The sequence below is a fragment of the Corapipo altera genome, unplaced genomic scaffold (assembly GCF_003945725.1).
Source record: "Corapipo altera isolate COAL_440 unplaced genomic scaffold, ASM394572v1 81, whole genome shotgun sequence".
NCBI lineage: Eukaryota > Metazoa > Chordata > Aves > Passeriformes > Pipridae > Corapipo > Corapipo altera.
Window position 1 is genome coordinate 242,013 of NW_020884987.1, and position 20,293 is coordinate 262,305.

At 37.0% G+C, this 20,293-nt stretch overlaps 1 protein-coding gene across 6 annotated transcripts in view; it reads left to right on the forward strand.

Moving 5' to 3' along the window:
* Nucleotides 1-20,293, forward strand: part of GULP1 (GULP PTB domain containing engulfment adaptor 1) — a 153,926-nt gene that overhangs the window by 80,117 nt on the left and 53,516 nt on the right. For all 6 annotated transcript variants that reach the window (XM_027666159.1, XM_027666161.1, XM_027666160.1 and 3 more), the window contains exon 3: nucleotides 6,086-6,147. In XM_027666159.1, the coding sequence (XP_027521960.1) occupies nucleotides 6,086-6,147 (62 nt within the window). The remainder of the gene's footprint in view (nucleotides 1-6,085; nucleotides 6,148-20,293) is intronic.

Genomic DNA, 20,293 nt, shown 5'->3' on the forward strand with positions numbered 1-20,293 from the left:
CCTTCCCAAACCTTCCCTTCCCAAACCTTCCCTTCCCTTCCTTTCCTTTCCTTCCCAAACCTTCCCTTCACTTTCCCATGAATAATAATAATAATAATAATTTCCTGTTGCCTACTTTATCTGTGTTATCTTCAAAAAAGTATTGCAGAAATAATCTTATCTATTGCCTGCTTTAAAGAATATTCTAGGCAGGTTAATAATGGTGTTTACAACAGGAACTATTTGTTACTTCTGCAAAACCTAAGGAGCTCCTTTCCAGGTTTCATAGGGATTTGTCTTATAAAGGTGTTGGAAAATTGCAAAGAACATCCAAAATAGGACACTTAGGAAAATACTGTTGTGTGAAATGTAACCATTTGGGTGTACCTTAGTCACAGAAGCAAGAGGAAGCTACAGATGTGCATACTGTAGTTGCTCTGACTGGTTGCTCTTTTCTTCTCTTTCCACTTTGCACTTTAAAAAAGCTCCAATTAATCTTCTCTGTTACACTATTTCAATATTCTGCAATTAAAAAATTAAAATTATATCTTAACTGTACCAAGATGATTATTTATGTTGTTTTCCTCTATTTTGCTGTACCTACGTAATGTTCTAACTGTAACAGTAAGAAGTTCTTAAAAAACTTGCCTTTTAAATATTTTTACAAGTTTAATTGATACTCTTTCAAATTTATTTATAGTAATATTGGAATAATTCATTGAACTCTTGACTACAAAAGTGAAAGATGGAGTTGGAGGTTTGATCTCTACATAATTCTTGGTAAAACTTTTGAAAATGCAGTCACTTAAATTATGTTATGCCAGTAATCTCTTTTTCAACTTCAATCAGAAGCTTTTATCAAAGACACAATGTAGCTCTTCTTGTGGCAAGAAGACCTAAGAGGCACAGGCTAAATAGCTCAGATTTATTTTTCTTGTTTTCCCCTTTGATTTAGGAAGCTGAACTTGTTAAAAGCTCTTACTATCAACAAATGAGAAGCGTGAAAGCAAAGATTTGCTAATCACTGCACTAACATATTATTTTCATCCTATTTTCCTTTCTTGTCAAAACCTACATACTAGCATCCATATCTTAAAAATACACAGCATAAAATGTGTAGGTTATGCAGCAAATGTTAGTGTTGGAGGAAATGCAAATACAAGGCTTGTTTTCATTTTGCAACTGAGCCAAGCCAGCATTCTATGGTACCGTTTTGCAATTGTAGCAATCAGCTGTTTAAAACCCTTCATCAGGTCCTAAATACTATTAGAGAAGGACACAGAAAGGCAAAACATTCTGAAAAGATCACTCTGCTCTAGGGAGATACAGCTCATGGCTTGGCAAAGAATAAATACATCTCCAAAGAACATTTTATGTCTGGGGAAAAGAAAAAAAAAAAAAAAGAAGAAAAGAAAAAGAAATAACAAAAGTAACTATTTTTGAACTATGTATATTAACGGGTATTTTTTTCTATATGTGCCTAGGAAAGAATCTGAGTCATAATTTCAATTGCTCAATCATAGTAACCTGATAATAACTTTAATAAATTACTGCTATTAAATACCCAGACTTGACTCAGTCATTCCTCTAGGAGGTGGCTGGAACAAATGCTACAGCTGAACTAGGCAACAATTCAGGTATATTTATGTTTGTTAATAGTATTTAGGTATTACATTCTGATGAAAACCTGGGTATCAAGCATTAAGTCTCACAGCTCAGCCTATCAGTTCATCTTTTCCCTGCAGTAATCAAGACAGATTCTACCTTGTTGTCTGAGCAGCTTTAAGTGAGGCTTGTGGGAACCCACGTGTTTCTGCTGCAGTGCACAGTAAAGGAAATGATTTAGAAGGGTGACAGTTCTTTTATGTCCCATTGTGAAGGTTTTCTTTATGGAAAAAGAAATAATCTAGGAAAAATTAAAGATATAGGTACATATATACACACGCTGAAGCAAAAAAGCTGTTTGTTCCCCGGGGCAGTAATACCCAGATACACTGATCTCATCGGATGAGCTCTTTTTCAGGAGAATGTTGTTAGACTGATTTGTCACATAAGATCTTTTTTCCGTAGCAAGTTTTGTAAAACAGGAAGAAAAGACACTTTCATGATGTTAGCAAGAAAAACATTCATTGATGTCAAAGAGGTTTTGATTCTGTAAAGAATAAAGGCTTTAGTTTCTACCTTCTAAATACCACTGTATTTTCACCATGGCACTGAAAAAAAGTTAACATTGGTGTCCTTTCTCTGTTCATCATGTTAAGTGAGTGGCCACTAGGTCTCATATGCTTTGATAAATGCTTTAGAAACGTTAATTAATTAATGTTAATTAATTAATAATGAGAGGGGGCTTTAGGGAGGCAGTTAACTAAAACTGCAGTGTGAACATTCCACTCTATAATGTCTCTGAGCAGTCACAGGCGGAGAAATTAATCTCAAAGGGAGAACAATTTCTTGGCACTGTTATCTCTTTCCTTTTTAGTAGATAAATGGTCAGCTGGGCTGTTATCTAACCTAATGTCATCCTCCTCTGAGTGCAGCACAGTTGGGCTGGATGCTTTATGAAGTCCCCAAGCCTAGTGACTTCAGCGTGTGATTTGTCAGTGTGTGACTTGTCAGCACGTTCCTCTTCCCCAGCTCTCCAGAGGCTTCTGGAATTGCTCACCTGGGGCTCCCTGCTTGTGTGATGACCAAGCATTTGATATGAAATGCAGATTTAGAGTGGAAAGGGGCTGGTGTGATTCAAGGGGAGAGTTAGAAAGGAGTGAAGTCTCAATTCTGAGCAGCACCAATCCTCTGATCATGGAAGTGTCCCCCCTACTGCCTCCACCCTTGCAATCCAATCTGTCAAAGCAAGTGTTAATTTGATGGAGTTTTCCCACTGCCCTGAGCAGACTAGTGTGTGCTGGCAGGGGCAAAAACTGAGAAGCTCTCACCGAAGTCAAATTCTCTTAAAAACTAGGTGGGCTGCTGTGCTGCTGCTCCAGGGGCTCTCTCAAAGCCGGTTAACACACCATGCATGTGAAGAGGTGTTGTGTAGAGACTACAGCCAGGATTACTAATTCTGCTTAAGCAGGGCTGTGGCTTATCCTGTGCCCTTGAAATCTGAATAATGACCCTTTTCTACATCTCCTGTGCCACATAGCACCTGGATTCTTTGGCAAAACCACCACATATTTAGGCTTTTACATCTTAGAATTTCTGATACCTCATTCAAGCTAAGCTCCACGTAGGTTTTAATGGACTCTGGATGGCTCAAACTTATAATTCTCAAAAAATAACTGGGCGCTTGTTTAAACTTTCATGTAAATGCAAAGGCAACCTAGGTTAAGAGCTTCAGACAAAATCTAAAATAACTGGTTTTCACCCAGCGTGATAGCATGAGTCTCTTTTCACTTTCTGCTACTGCTAATATTAGATGCAAGTGGTTGTCAAGTTTGGTTTTATCGAAGTTTTTGGCCCTTTCTTTAGGACTTATTGTTTTATTTAGTGTAAAGTGCCTAGAACTCCTGCTGCTCTGTAACTAATAAAACAATAATATGAACTGTACTTTTCATTGTAAGGTTTCATATTTTGTTTGTTGCTTCAGAATGAATAGTTAAACATTAAGCTGTGAAAACCCTTTAAATATTAAATTAAAAAGTGAGGAACCGTGAAAACCACAAGCCACATCTACATCAGGTATTTAAACAAGTATCTGTTTTATAGGTTTTCTTTTTTCATGTGTTTCTGGTTTGTTAGAAGCAAAATGTTTGGTATTTCTCAACTGCTGTGAAATCAAACTAATTTTAAGCAGTATTTCAAACAGTTGCTGAGAGTGGTGCAAGTCCAAAATCAGAACTTACAATTCAAAAGGAAATGCTGGTAATGACCTTCCTTGTAATAGCCTGATTTTTTGCATGTCTTTGCTACCTCTGTGAATTTTGCCTTTTATTGATTTTGTTTAGTGCTAAGAGTTCTATCAGAAGTGTCGTCTCCCTGTAATAATTGCTTGCCTCTAGGAAATGCGCTTCTGGTGGAAAACTTTAATATTTATGTCTCAGTGTCTGCAGATCTACATCTGGATGTTGGAAATGCTGGTTGCTGGCTCACTATTTTAGTCAACAGCACAAGACATCAGAGAATCCAGGCGTCTTTTTGGTGCCCTGCTGAGTTACTGATTTCCTTTTGAGCTGAGAGTGCTCATCCATATTTCCTAACCTTCCTCCTAACTAAGGTTGCCAAGAGCTGTGGCAAGACTTGCCTGGCAGTGTTATTCCCAGCTGGAATCCCTCTAACATTACAGTTGGAGTTTGATGGGCAACTTGATGATTTCACAGAAACATTTAAATCCAGGCTTTGTATCTAATAATAGCACTGGAAAGATTACCAGATGCTTAATTAAGACCAGCATTTCACACTTGGTTCCCAAACTAATAATTTTTTTTCAGATTTGAACTTGCCCTGCTCGGGGATGAGAAGAAGGAAGAAGGAAACATTTGCAAGGAATAGTTAGTATCATCGGTACCTGTCTAATCAATTGTCTGCTTATAAAATTGCTTTAGATGCTACAGCCCGTTCACTTGTTTGTGTCAGTACTAGGCATGAAATAAATGGAGCAGCTTTTGATATCATGTTCAAATAGATATCAGGTTTCAGGTCTTAAAATACTCTGGGAAATGAGTTCTTGGTTCTGGTATTCCAATCACAAGCCACAAATGAAAGGAAGAGCCACTTCAGTGCATAACTGTACTCCTGGGTGCTGCTGAATGGACAAATCATTCTTCCTTAATTAAGAAGTGATAATATCACTCTTCAGCAATGGAGCTGAACATTACTGTCATCTAGAGTGAAATTTGCTTAAAGACAAGACATCTCCCCCAGCTCTGCTGTTCTGACCCTGTCAGAGTGTGGTGGCTGTGGTGAAAATCTTGTTTTAACAGTTTTCTTCCTTCTGTATATGCTAAAATATTTTGTTGTTGCTTTAGTGTCAATAAGTGCCATGGCTTTTGCTCTTCAATGGTTTGAAGTGAAAAAGGATTTTGTTGTTCTTATGTGTAACTAACAAAAAAAGTTAGTAATTGCTCAAACTGCAATTCCCAATAAAGGCAAAGGGAATTGTCTGTGAATATCCAAGGGTAGAACTTTGCTTTAGGCTATTACTCTGTTACTTAATTCAATAAAGTTCCAGATTTGTGACTTTTAATTCATGCTAATTTAAAACAGGATACTCTCAAATTAGAAAATACTACTAAATATTCAGTGTGTTCTATATAAAATACTATTCGGTGTTACAGAATCTCTCGTGTGAGTGGTAATGCAATTTAGTATTTTGGAACATATTTTATTTTTTCTTAAACACTCTCAAATGAGAGAACTTTTAAAAAAACTTTTCTAGACTTGTAATAAAAAGAAGCTTTTGCTAGCATTTGGAATTCCACCTTAAGTTATATAGAACATTCAGAAAGGGCATTCAAATAAGGAGGGAAGAGTATTTGATGAATAATTACAGAATCTCATGTCACCATATGAAACATCCAGTGGGAAAAGTAAGAGAATAGCACAGTCTTGTGGTGTGAAAATTAAAGAAAAGTAAGCAAATTTATTTAAGATATGTAAGAAAAGATTAAAGAAAATCTGAACTTGTGAATCAGTGAATCTGATGTGCTTTCTCTTTCTTGTAAGGGCTTTTTCCTATCAGTTATAGCTTTGATAGTTTTTCTTGTGTCTTGATAATTCACCCGAAAAAGTACATAATTCCTAAAAAAAAGTCTTTAAAAGCACAGCACAGAGTCAGTGCTTTAACCCACAGCAGGATGCAGAAAATACTGATCTGAAGCAGGAACAGCAAACAACCTTTGGCCAATAAATACATTTGGGGGGAGGAGTTGGAATTCTTATGTTAAATTAAGTTGCTTAAAATGGAAAATGTGCCCAAGAGAAATAACCAAGCTCTTTCATCTAATGTTTGGGAAGGTGTGAGATATCTCCCTCCAGCCTCAATAACTACCGCAGATATACTTTTCAGAGTAAAAGGAGGGTGGTTGTTATTTTCCAGATGGATACTATTATAGTTAAATTAACAATTGAATAACCTATTCAGTACCTCTTTTATTTTGCTTTTCTGTAGACAAGACATGGATGCACACTCCTGAAGCCTTATCAAAGCATTATATTCCCTATAATGCAAAGGTAAGAAAATATGAAATTATATTCTCCTCATGCTTTCAGAAGGCAGTACATTCTATCTTGTTTTTAATTTGAAAACTGCAGAGACACGATTTTGCCAAATGACACAATGAAGAAAAACTTAGTAAATGTCTGGTTTGCAGGTCTCCTATTTTTAATGACCAACTGATCTTTGTTCTGAATGTGATGGCTTTCTGGAGAGCAAATCAGTGTTCCTCTTCTGCTTGATGCTGTTTCCTTTTAATGGATGCTAAATGGATGGAAATTTTGAGTGCAGAGGAATTTAACATCAGGCTGCACGCTTACAGTACTTTAAAAATTAAAATTAATGGCAGAAACTTCTTTTGAACAATAGCAAAGGCAATGAATAACGGTCCTACCTGTTGGATATATGGAAATGTCAAATACTGGAGAAATGTGGTGGAATAATAATGGCATTTTTACATAGTAAAAACAGAAGTCTTACTCATGTTTTCTTATCTCAATTACCATATAGCTCTGCAATAGTGCTTCAATTTCTCTAATGACATCCGTTGACAGGAAATGCATCTTACCTAAATAACAGCTTAGGAAATAGTTTGCTAAAAGGAGGAGGGAACATGCAAGTAGTCAGCATAACTCAGAGTAAACTGAGTAACCAGCTATGACTTGCTGAGCCTGAGAGGATAATTCAATAAGATTCCATGGTGGTCTGTTCTGGATAAGGTCCTTCTGTGATCAGTGTTTCTTAATATAAAAACACTAATTAAAATAATCTTAGTAAGATTTTTATTTTTTTTTAATGTTAAAAATGTTATTTCTTAATGCGTACTTTAAAATATTATTTAAGAGGCCAAGAGTCAGGTTCCTATATGAGTATTCCCTGCTGTTGTGTTTGCAATTTCTTTTTGCTTAGTGTTACCACAAAGCGAGTAGGGATTTGGAGTGGAAATTTGAGTCTCATTCAGTTCCGTGCCAGGGTTTGAACTTGCTTTTGTTCTGTGTGTCCTCAAACTGAATTTTTAACCAAAGAGTGTATTACCATTTAACTGTGTAGTCTTGCCAGACACCTTGGCTTTGTATTACATTTTGAGAGGGAGGATTACTTGCTGCGGTGACTGTGCCATCTGTTTTAACAGCAAGCTGAAGCTATGAGTTGTTTTTTTTTAATGCACTGAACAATGTCTGCTCATTTGTGGTCTTTAAGAGAAAAAAAGAAACCTCCTTCGTCTTTCATATCTCATTGTCTTGGTGAAGAACGTATCTTGTGAGTAGGTGCAGGAAAAAAAATCAGAATAAAGAAAAGGGTGATAAGATGGTGGTAACTGTTGAAGCAACAGCATTAGCAACTTCTGGAGTAGAAGAAAGGGATAGAGAATTCCTGTCTGGAGGAAGTCTGCTCTCAGCCTGGTTAGAAGACTCCTGGTCCAGAAAAGGCTGATATGTGCCTAAGTGTCCTCTCCAGTTGTACTCCTGTTTATTGTGGGTTCTGACCTTACAGGGCCTCCTTGAGCTCTAGGGTGATGCCTTAAACCCCTAATGGTTTTTATTTTTCTAATACTTGTAAGTTTTATAAGTAGTGGAGGTAGATTTTAAAAGCAACAGCCCTCACTCCCTTACATCCCTTTCCCTGTAGCACCCTTGTTTACACATTCCTTAACCCTCTTACCCCATTCTATGTTCCCTATATCACTCCTACCCACGAATCCAGTAGAAATGTTTAGTCTTTTGTCAAGGCAAGGACTAGATTGTTGGCAGAACAGTGTATCTTGGCCTAAACCACAGAACACGGTCAAAAACTGGGTGACTATGTACCCTTTGCGCTCGATGATGGTGAAGGTGATGAAGTAGGTGGTCCCGAAATACACCCCAGACCCGTTTTCAGGGGGTGGACCCAGGGCGGTCCAGAGTAAAGGCCACAAGGTGGACACATTTGGGATTGGATGGATGGTATTATAAAATATACCATCTCAGGCACGGCCTGCGCGCGTCTTGTAACATCTTTTGCCTTGGCATAATAAACCCTTTCTTATCTCACCCCTAATTAACTGCTCCGGAGAATTCTTTCAGCACCATAAATCCCATGGCAACAAGGGTCTGTCAGAATACTTGCAGGAGTCTGCAGTGCACTATAGCATCTGTTGGGTTTGGTTTGACTGGTTGGGGGCTGGTTTGTTTTTTTTTTTAAGAAAGTTACCCTTTTATTTTGTTGTTGTTGGATCATAGTAAAAAATTACTATTTAGAACTATTTGATTCAAAGCAAGCGAAAAATTGCTCTGCTCTGTAACCAGGATTGTGAGGTACTCATACCCTTTTTTTTTATGGACACCTGGAATAAATTTGCACAGCTTTTATGAGGTTAGCTGGCATATGCAGACATTATTAAATCTAGATGATATTTCCACCTCAATCTTCAAGCGCCATTCTCATTAAGTTTTGCAATATTTTTCATTTTAAGAGGAAGACACATATCTGTTAGTACCTTATTTGGGTTTTGTAATGTTTTGATTTTAACTGAAATATCACATTGATTTCATAACTTGTAACTGTGCTGTGAAATAATGATTAAAGACTCAGAAAGCACTCATAAAGCAAGTATTGAACAACTCATTGATTTTTTTTTTTCCAAATATTCATATTGTTCCACTTCCAGTTCCATGACATTCTACTCGTGTATCTTCTCTATTTGTTGCGAGGAAAAGGCAACACTTTATCTGATTTATTTCAAAAGGTAATTGTGTGAGTGAAAAATGACATGTTCAGAAAATCAAATCAATTTGATGGAAAGCAATACCAGAGATGTTCTTTGTCCACGGGCAAGTGAGCTGTGTTCTGCTACAGAGTTTTCTGAATGCAGATTGCTGTGGGTGGAAAAGTGTTTTCTTCACAAGACACAAAAATCGTTTCTCTGACACTAATCTCCAGACATGATCAGACAAAGGAGAGCTTAATGGGAAAGTGAGATTTTGTTGATACTTAAGACATCTTTGGGAATTAAAGAAAGCTCGTTGATAAAACACAGTTCATAAGTTGACTGTTATTAAAAAAAATCCTAACAAAGTTAACTGGAAATTAAAAGAACCCTGCAATACAGACAACTGGCCTTTTTTTCTGCCGGTTGGAGAGGACTTTTTAATCGAAAATTAGTGATGTCTTGTTATCTCTTAGAACATACACCCTCAGGATGATTTATGTTGATAATCCTCTTTGTGAGAACACATGAGCAGAGTTGTTCCTTATGGCAGTAAAATCCAGGAGCCATGAGCCCCATTAAGGAAACTCTTAAATATAAAAGCATCTTGATTCTCTCTCTCCTTTCCAATTCTCCTCATGGTGCTTGCTATTTTGAAATTTGCTGGCTTTGGCATTGTTTGATGTATGGGGTAAGATGATGAGGGTTTGGGGATCTTTGTTGTTTGGTTGGTTTTCTTTGATTTTTTTGTTTGGGATTTTTTGTGGGTTTTTTTTGGTTGGTTGGTTTGTTTGTTTTTGTTGTTGTTGTTGTTTTGCTATTGTAACTGTTTTGGATTTGGTGTTTTTTGGTGTTTTGTTGGTTTGGGGATTTTTTCCCCCCAAATCTTGCTGATGTCCCTAGTCTTAGTCCTGTGGAAGGCATTGATAATGACTCTACATATTTCAGTATGCTCTGTATATGAAATCTTGTCTTGCTGAAGCCAGAATTTTGACATCTCTTTGTGATCCTGTATTTTTATAACTATGTCACTCCAAATGAAAGCATATTGGTCACACTTTTTTTTCTTCCCAAAAAGATAGTTTAGAATCCTCATAGTATCAAAAATGGACTCATTCTGATGTAGTGGCATGGCAGTTTTAATGTTCCCAGAGAAGAGACATAAATAAATGCTAAGGCAACCCTAAACTTTTCTGCATTAATTTTTTCTGTAATGGTCCTTAATTAAGAATAGATATTTGTGTTATTTTCCATGCTGCAGGGAAAAAAGTTCTCTTTTGCCTTTAAGTTAGTTCTCTTGACTTGAGGCCGCAAAACAAAAGCGATCAAAGTGTGACTTTTATAACAGAGTCTGACTGCAACCTTAAAAGTGGCCTGGTTGTTGTCCCCTAATTGATAGAATCATAGAATCATAGAATCAGCATGGTTGGAAGGGACCTCTGAGATCATCAATTCCAACCCTTGATCCACTACCACTGTGGTTACTAGACTGTGGCACTAAGTACCACCCTAAGCCTTTCTGCACATAAAAACCCACCCAAACCAGCAATGTTTGCTGTGTCTCTTCGTAGTAATTGCGTATGTAATCCCCTTCATAGTTACATGTTTGTTTTTTTGACTTATATCAATTTTCCACACGCGCAGCTTTTCCCTTTGGCGGATCAGAGGCTCTGCTTTGCACGCCCGCTGTTTGCGTTGGCTGCTGCTGTCGGAGGGAGTCACAGCAGCTCTGACCTTGCACCAGGCTGGGGAGCTGCTGTTCTGCATGATATGAGGGCAATGTTGAACCCCAGGGAGTTTATTTTACCAAGAGATGTGACATCTTTACACCCACTTTAAAACTTACTTTATTGTCATGTGCATACTTATGATTCTTGACGTAGTTTAAATTTGAAACGTTAAAGTGAAATGAACAGCCACAAAAAAAAAAAAATTAGAAATGGTTGGACTCAATCTTGGAAGTCTTTTCCAACCAAAATGATTCTGTAATAAAAGACCTAGTACTATTAGTCTTCAGTACAATAAACAGTTTATTTAGGTCTTCAACTTGTGTAATTTCTTATTCTTTGCACTTTTTTATCACTGAAGAATGGCAGATAATGCTTTTCTGGACAAGATTCATAGGTCAAATGATGTAACCACTGTAGCAGAGCTCTAGGTACAGTTATGTCTTGAATATCTGCATATCCCTGTCATTAGTGTACAGTATTGTCAAAGCCATGTTTTCACGACATAAACTGCACTTCCTCTAAAAAATTTTGTTGCTACTGTAGCAATTCTCTTTTTCTATCCAGTCAGCTTATTACAGAATGATCACAATTTTATGTCAGTAAAAATAATTAATGAAAAAATGTCAAAGAGAAAATTGTATGTGGCTTTTCCAAGATGCAAGGTACACAATAATTACACCTGAAGTTCTGTGCTGGGGTTAGATATAGCAGGATATTTTAAACAATACACAAAAATGTTGAAAATTAGAAACTAATGAAATAGAAGAGGGTATTACAAGAAATAATTTTCCTACATTTATTATGATTAGAATTAATAACTTAATATCAATTAACTTTCATTAGAGTATCAAAATGCCTTGGATGTGATCGTAATTACTTTAGTGTTTAAGCAGAAAAAAAATGGATATTGTGAAAAGACCCAAATGAGACAGGAAAGCAGAAAATTGTAATTTTACATTGCAGTCATTAAACTTGGATCTCATTATACCAAAGATGAATAGTTGCATAGTTGGAATATAAAATATTTAGAGTCTGCAACAAGTACTGTCGACAGACTTATCTACTTAAGGGTAATGGACCTGCTTGTTCTATCTCACTTAAAGTGGGAGAGTGGAAAAGGGTAGGATTATATCCACAAAATAAATGACTGGGATGCAGAAGAATTGTATCTAAACTTCCAACAGCAACAAACATCATGTCACCCAAGTAGCTGCAGGAGGACAGCGGCATTTTAAGTGTTCAGTGTGAGTAGCTTCAGTTGCCATTTGTGAACAGTTTCAGTTGCCATTTGTCTCGCTGGAAACTGATGAATATTTCAGCCTCCTCAGAATCTGAACTTTTGTGATTTCCTCAGAAAGCTCGGTGGGGTACTGAGTCCTTTTGAAAAGCTGTCACTCTGCACTGCCTGAGGTCTCACATCCAGTTTGTGAAGAGGCAAGAATTAAATCTGCACCTCCTGAATCTTGGTCCAATCTTTGGAGCACAAACCCAGCCCTCATTTCAACAGTGGACCAGTGTACAGGAATGGAAACTGAATAATATTTGCAGACAAGTTTTACATCTCATCTGTATATGAATGCACACGGATTCAAAGATGGTATGAAGGCACGCTGGGTATTTTGGGTAGCCCACAATGCCCTGACACATCAGCACGTCAGGATCAGTTTGCAGGAATTCACAGGCTTGTGGTGTCTCTAGGCATTTGCACCTAGAGTTTCATCCTTCATGTCCATTTACCATTGCTGTGGAAAATGTGACTTGACCACAGTTGAAGTACTGGCATCTTTTACAGCTGAACACTGACTGAGAAGTTTGGAAAAAATTTGCAGAACAGCAAGTGGTTTTGACACATGTGTAGACTCTTTCCAGGTGTCTGTAGCCCTCCATCAGTATAAAATACCCAGCTGCACAACTTCAGGCTCTGTAGATCATTATAACTCTCCAGAATATGATCTGCTTCAAGAAATAAATGAAGTTTATTAGCAATTCCAGTTTTTCTTCCTTAAAATCCATTTGTGTATAATAATGCAAGAGAGCTTAGTATAATGTGTGACATTTCATTTCTTTTCCTCTCTCAGGAAAAGCAACCAATGTGTATTTCAGTGAAATGTCTTTGGTAGATTTTAGTAAAAAAAATAAATTAAAAAGAGTTAATTTAAGTGTGAGATAAAAAATAGTGATCATGTGGGTCAATACTTTATAAACTGCAACTGAAAGACAAAATAGAAGCTTTTGATCTATTCTCCAGAGCTCTTGTCTTTTCCCAGGTTCTGCTTGTCTCTTCTTAAGCTCCATTTTCCTTGAAATTTCTAAGTACTGGATGACATAACTTCAGTATGAAACATTTGCAATGCAAGTAAGTGATGGAAGCTATAATTCCATGGCAAAAAATCAAAAATAGATCATACCAATTAATGGCAGTATGTGAATCTGAGAAGTATTTTAAGTCCCTCTCTCAGTAATGTATTAAGGAGTATGTTAAAACTGTAATGCAGAAGGACGGAGGCAGAGGCCCCAGTCTGCATTGCAGTTGATCTTTAACCTACCACAACCCTATTTCAAGCAAGTTTTAGGTTTCATTTGTATCCAAGGAGTTTTTCTCTCACGTAGATTGCCTTCTCAACCATTCTCTTTAACACCCTGGCTGCTTAATTACAGTCCTTTTTTTTTATCTCTGATTTTGAGCAGTCTAAGTTTCATTTCTCTTATCAAAGAAAAATTATTTTTTAACAGTTAAGAGCTTTAGACAATTTTTTTATAGTGTTCTAGAATCAGTTACTTGACACTCAGATATAATATCTAAAAGCTATAACCCAGATTTGAAACTGCAAAGCTGCAAAAGATTTAGCTCATTATTGGACTTTGAAATACCTTCAATTTTAGAAAAATGGAATGTCCTAGTGGGATTGGTCTCTTCTCTGAGGTAACAAGTGACAGCACAAGAGGAAAAGGCCTCAAGTTGTGCCAGGGGATGTTGAGTTGGATGATAGGGGAACTTTCTTCACTGGAAGGGTGGTCAGGCATTAGAGCAGGCTGCCCAGGGAAGTGGTGGAATCACCATCCTTGAAAGTGTTCAAATAAATATGTGGATGTGGCACTTAGGGACATGGTTTCGCAGTGAATGTGTCAGTTCTGGGTTAACAGTTGCACTCATTGATCCTAAAGACCCTTTCCAACCTAAAGCGTTCTGTGATTCAGTATCAAACACAGCATCTAAAGCATATTTCTAAAGATAAAATTTCAACTAAAAGTTTAAAAGCAAGTTTTGAATGGTCACGTTGCTGGCCTTCCCCAGCACCTGTCTCAAAAGAGTTGAGCAATGAGACTGTTGAGACAAAAGGCTCAAAATCACGGGTAAGCTTTGTAACAGCTTTAACAATGTCATTTTCTTATTCTTCAGAGTCTTATTCAAGAAAACGGAACAAAAATCACAGGTTTATCCAAACAGAATTAACTAAACAACAAGAGTGTGCAAAGGAAAAGCATGGGTGCTCCAAAGACCTCAGGGTCAGCAAAGATTTACTCAACTCTCCACATCCCTTTCAGTTCCTTCTGTGTCGCTGATATTTATTCCCCTGCCTCTTCTTAAATCTGCTTGAGGCTGCCAATTAGCCTCATTAGCATGCCCTCCAGGCTTCCCTCTGCACAGTTGTATTGCCATGTGAGCTGTCAGCTCTGAGAATGGGAGGTTTCTGTAAGAAGGCCTTTCAGCCTCTGGACTGTCGAGTGAGTTGCGTTTCTGACACTGGAATTAATTGGCTGTGGAGTTCAAACATCTGGATTATTGTGCTCGTGGGCTAGCTGGCCCACAGCTGCTTATAGGTTGTTTTCCTTTAAATTAGAATCAGGCCTGCAGATGAATTAACTCTTTCTCATCTCCCATATTTGTTTTTGACAGAGCTGAGTATTTCTCTTTGCTCAGCCTTTCCCTGTGCATGGAATGACTGCCGTCTTACATCTACTGTTAACAAAAAATCATTAGGACGCTTTCCCAAAATAAACTAGAAACAGCTGGTTTATAGAAAATCAGAGGATGGCACAACTTTTTGAACAGAAACTTCTACAAGGCATAGAGTTTTAAAAGCAAAAACAAGACTATGAGAATCTGTCCAACAGCCAGGCTGTTCATCATTCAGGAAAATTTTCACATATATGATCTCCATGAGGATTCATCCTTAATAAACCATCAGACAAGCCACCAGCTGCAGTCTCTGACTTCATTAACTTTAATAAAATAGTAATGTACACCAGTCAGCTGTGGATCCTGGAGTGTAATGAATATTTCTCTCAGAAATGCCTCCTTCAGGTTATTGTGATTCAGAAAGTGTAAAGCCAACCCTGGTCCATATTAAAAAACATTTTGAACTTTAACATGAGGATTTTAGGTGAAATTTAGTAGTGGAACTAGTCATTTCTGGTTTGGAACGTTGAAAAGAAGAAATATTTGCATGAACTAATTTGTAAAGCTTTGTTAAAACGTTTGCGTCGTAAAAATTATTATTTACCACTAAAAGACAGTGTCTGAACCTTCATTTTTTTTCCTTCTGTATAGTTAGACATAAGTAATATTTTCTTCATTCCCTTAAGGGAAATCAATTCTAGTAATTTCCCACTGTTTTCTAGTTGTTTTTTCAACTTGTTGCTGTAGTATTACTGAAAAGTGGGGGAAATGTAGAAACAAGGATGTCCATCAAATCTTTATATGTGTGGTACCAAGAATTGCATTTGAAGGAACAGATAATTTGAGCCATGGAGTGGAAAGGACCTTAAACCCTCCCTTGTCCTATTGCTGTAGCACTTGGTGCTTCTGAGGTGGCAGATGCCAGGAGAACAGGGATAAGTAACTCAGCAAATCACATTACTTAGACCTAAAAGATTAAATGGGAGGGAAAGCTTGTCAACTTATGAAAATAGGTTTACTGCTGAAAATATCCATTCAAGTCAGGAATGTGTAGGTCTTCCTAAGCCAGAATTTAAGGGCTGTGCCTCAACTTGCAGTTTATGAGGAATTGAGGGCCTGCAACTATTAAAATCAGGCACCTTCTCAAAATGAAAAACCATTCAACAAAATTTCATGTGCATTCTTAACATTGAAATTAATTTTCAGAGCTTTAAAACCACTCACGGGTTTGGGGTTTGAGTTTTGGGTTCTGAAGAGAGGGAGGTGGGAAAGTTGGACCTTTTGACAAGTTTGGGGGTTTTTTATTATTTTCAAGATCAAAGATCACTCTGTTAATTTTATGCTGCTTATACCTTTTTATTCGTATTAGTATTTGCTGTTTGATGTGTACAAGAAAGAATAAAGTTCGATGTTTTATATTGATTTTCAGAGGTTCCAGCTGAAATTGTGCTGTGCATTTCCAAGAGGTTACTGCAATTTATCCCAGTTCATTAGATCACAAATTCTTTGAAGCTAAGGGCTATCTTTTTGATGTTTGTACAGCCTCTAGAATAACGAAACTGAGGCTCTAGATGTGACCCTGATGCAAATAGTCAGAGATCAAAGCTCAGAATTAGCAGGGCACCAGAAGACCTTGGATTTGGTCTCATGAAATTTCTTCTCAGTTGGGATAATGAAATGATAATGCAGATAAGAAATGGGTGAGTTATTATCCTCAGTTTAAACATAATGAAGGAAAGGAAGTAATGCTGAAGGTTTTCTGCATATCTGCCCCAAATCTGTTCTCACATCAGATCCCAGATTTTGAATTTTACTTCCATGCCTTGAGCTCAAGATTAAATGAGTTCTCCACACCTGCTCTCTGAGTGGAAAGGATTTGGTTGCTATTTAGAGAGGACCCCAAATCCTTATATGAAGGTTTTTTAAATATACTGTTTTCTAATTCTATGGTCACCTAGTGATGTATCACTATAATGATCTAGACTAGACTGATTTTACTAGTTCAGCAGCAGATTGAGGCCTTTTATTGGAAAGCATAATATTTTTTATGAAGTAAGAAGTGAAAGCCAAAGTAAGTGTTGGACTAATTACCATAGTAAAATAATTTACATATTACTTTCCATCTCAGTTATGTTCTCTTGAAGCGGTTCATCAGCGAATGTCCATCACATCTGCTGATGGATGTCAGGCCATGCTAATAGTGGTTTTATGTAATATCTGACACTGTCAGGTTGAAGTAGTCGCTATTATATATTTTTGTATTTCTCTAAAATAATCACGCTAATAAAAAAAATTCAGTTTTCTACGTTGTACTGTGTAACAGGAAGCACATATGTTTAGGTAATGCTCTGAAAATTTGTTACATATTCATAAAGGTAGCTTATAGAGGCAATTCTTTCTGTTCCAAATATTATTTTAAAATAAATTACTCCTATCCTGGCTGGCTTTTGAAAAACCTCTGACATCGATATAGTTCAAGTGTCTGAAGGGCAGGTGTCGAATTATGGAGATCACATCTGTTTTATAGCTCTATTTCTTGCAAGATTATGTGGAGAAAAGGCAGTTTCTTCTTAAAACTAGAAGAATACAGACAGAGTCATAAAATAGTAATCATTACTTGGCTATCCCAGTCAAATATTCTCTGGAAATTTCTGGGGGTATTCTGTGAATGTGGTAACTCAGAAAAAATGTCTACAGGTGTCATTTGTGTAAAATTATCAATACATTTAAAGTAGCAGATGGAGCTTAGGAAGTGGTTTCTAGGAGCAAGTTAAAAAATTACATTTTTAGTTAGACACGGGCGTTTTTTTGGCCGCTTATATCAAAATATTGCTATTAATTTCTGTGAATATAGCACTTAGTTTAGCACATTCTTGTAATTATCCGATTATGAATTACAGTTCACATACTGACTCAACATATTTCCCCACAAATATAAAAAAATTAGGCTCATTCTTGCTTTCCAGATGAAGTGGTTCACAGTATAGAAAATATATAGTTTAGGGGGAAAAAAAAAAGAAAAAACAACAAAGAAAAAACAACAAAAAGGTAGTTCACACTTCATGTTCCTGTCCTTTAATACACCTCAGCACCTGTATGTGTCCTGTGGTGTCTGTCTATTATCTTGCACATAGAATGTATGTATAAATCATTTGCTACACACCAAAGTAGTTCTAATACTAGAATTTAAAGAACAGATTATCTTCTTGATAATCATAGCTAAAAAAAAAAAAAAAAACAAAAAAAAAAACCAAAAAACACACAGATTATGACCAAAATTTGGGTTCCAGGAAAAAAATTACCAGAAGTCATATTAAATCTCCAGGCTGCTAAAGCTAAAGCACGAGCTCTACACATTCATAGCTCTTTCTCCAGAATAACCACTTTCTGGTGTGCTGCTTGTCCTCTGTTTGACAGCCCATTGATTCTATGAATCAAGAATTAAAACAGGAGTCATTTATTCTAATTATGGTGCAGTAAGGCTCACAGTATTAAAAGTCCTGCTGCAGTGCCCTTAAAATAGGCAATTTCTTGTTTCACATTAAACTGGGAAAGGTCTTTAATAAACTTAGAGTCATGGATAATAGCTATTTGTTCCTATTACTGAGGCTATTTGTGTTTGAATGAGGGTTCCTAACTGTGACTTCTTCTGTTTTTTGTCCCACAGGAATTCCTGTTTCTGTGTTTGTAATGTCATTGCATGTTGCCGTGGCAAAAGTGTGATAGTACAAGTTCAGCATTATCATGTTAGTCGAGGGCAAAGAAGGCAGAAATTAGAGCAAAATAAACTTTAATCACAAAAATGGGAAACATCTGTGGAATTTTATCTCTGCTTTTATAAGATAGTGTTTTCCAGTACAAAGGAGTAACTTCAATACTTTTTCATTTGTATTTAGACATACTCTGTGTTTCCAGTTTTTGCTTTTACATAGGAATTTCTTCTAGAACTCGCAGGGTTTATTTACACCAAGCAGAGTAAGGTTGTAATAATTTTCCATCCAGCTTCAGTCTGAAGAAGATTACTGCAAACCAAACACAGAATTGCACAATCCCACCTTGAACTGGCACATGGGAACTCCTGGCTGTTCCTGTGCATGTTGTTATGAGAGGAAGGATCTGAAGCCTGTGCTCAAAGTCGTGCCTGGCAGTGAAGTCATCTGGGAAGCATCTCTCTGAAGGAGCTCTTGGAATGATGTCATGGCCTGTTTACTTGGGTGGCTCAGAGGTTCTGAGTGAATCAAAATGCTCCCAGTTTTAGAAAGCTTCGCCTTCTTAATAAAGCAGAATGGTTTTTCCAGCTTTGTGAATAGAGATTGCTTTTGTTATTTAACACTTGGGCATCGCAGCTTGTTTCTTCGTGAGGGTTCTTTGTCATCTCGGTTCAGTTTTCACTGTGCTTGGGGAGGTTTTGTCTGACAGGCCTACACTTTGCAGCAGGAAAAAAAGAGTCAGCAGGACAGATGGAGCTTGAGAATATGGAGTTCAAGCTTTAACTTGCGATATTTTGTGAACAAAAGTGAGATATCCTGCAGTATGCTAACACAGAGCTGACCAGTATGTGCTAGGAATGGTGGCTTTAGGAAAGCCAGTGCATCGATAGAGCAGAGGAAAACAGAGCCAAAAACTAGGACAGCAGTTTTGCATAACTTTTACAGGGTGTTAAAGTTGTTATAAAAATACCAGCACTTGGGATCTTGATCTTGCTGTCCCTTTAACTGTGTAGCATTTTACAGGATAGGCGTGGAGTTTTTTTGAGGGAGTAGAGAATGTGGGAATCTGTCCTTTCTGTACTGGAATGCTAAAGAAAATTAACTTTTTTGGGGGATAGAATAGTGTGTTTTCATAAGTAGTAACAACTAAAATGTTTTTTCATACAGTGGGGCAGGGAAGTTCTACCAGATTGTTGCTGAGCATCATTCTCAGACTTTAAGTAGGAAGTAAAGCAAAGGTGGTCTCTGTGTTCCAACAGTTTCTAACAGTACATTTCATATCTTTGCAAAAGAGTCTGTAGATGTAGTAGAGCTGTTTGTATTACTTCAGTGGAATGTAGGAGTTGTTGCAATCGTGTCTTACGGTTAAGGTAAATTCAATCACTGCATTGGCATCTGGTTTATGAAAACAAAAAGAAAAAAGCAGCAAATTATGTCGACTTTCTTACATTAAGTTATTTGAAGATGACTTAGTGAAAATAGTATTTCAGTAAATTTGAGGGCTTTGTCAGATTTTACTACTTTCACAGAGAAATGATGATTGAGTTGAATCAAATTCCTGTGGTGCAGAACTAAGTCTAATGTCTAATTATGGGCTTGTAAAGCTGAAAAATGTTATTATGCACTTCTAAATCTGAAAATTTAGTATTTCAAATAGGGAATACATATCATTTTTAGATGGCTCTTTTCAGTGAAGGTAAATTACATATTTTTTTTACTGGAAACAGTCCAGTCAGAAATTTTTTTAATTGAAACATTCAAGCAGCATGATGTGTCTTCAGTGAGCAAGTATGAGAGGCACTTCATGTTTGGAATATCCTTTTTAAATGAAGTGTCAGGTTTGATATTTAGTTCTGTTTACCCTGTCTGCATACAGAATGGTTCTTGTGCTTGTGCAGGTACCCTTTTCTGTGCACAGGCATCATCAGCCTTCACTGAATATTGGTTCAACAATGATAATTCTTACAGAAATAAAGAAGTACTATATTTTAAAGATTGAACAGTGAATTTAGAGCTGTCAGTTCTTAGTTCTTAGAGGTCAGAAACTAAATAGAACCTAAACTAATGTGAGAGTAAGAACAGAGGTTTGCAGGAGCTGGCAAGGATGTTATTCCGCATCTCCAGTTGGACGGCTCA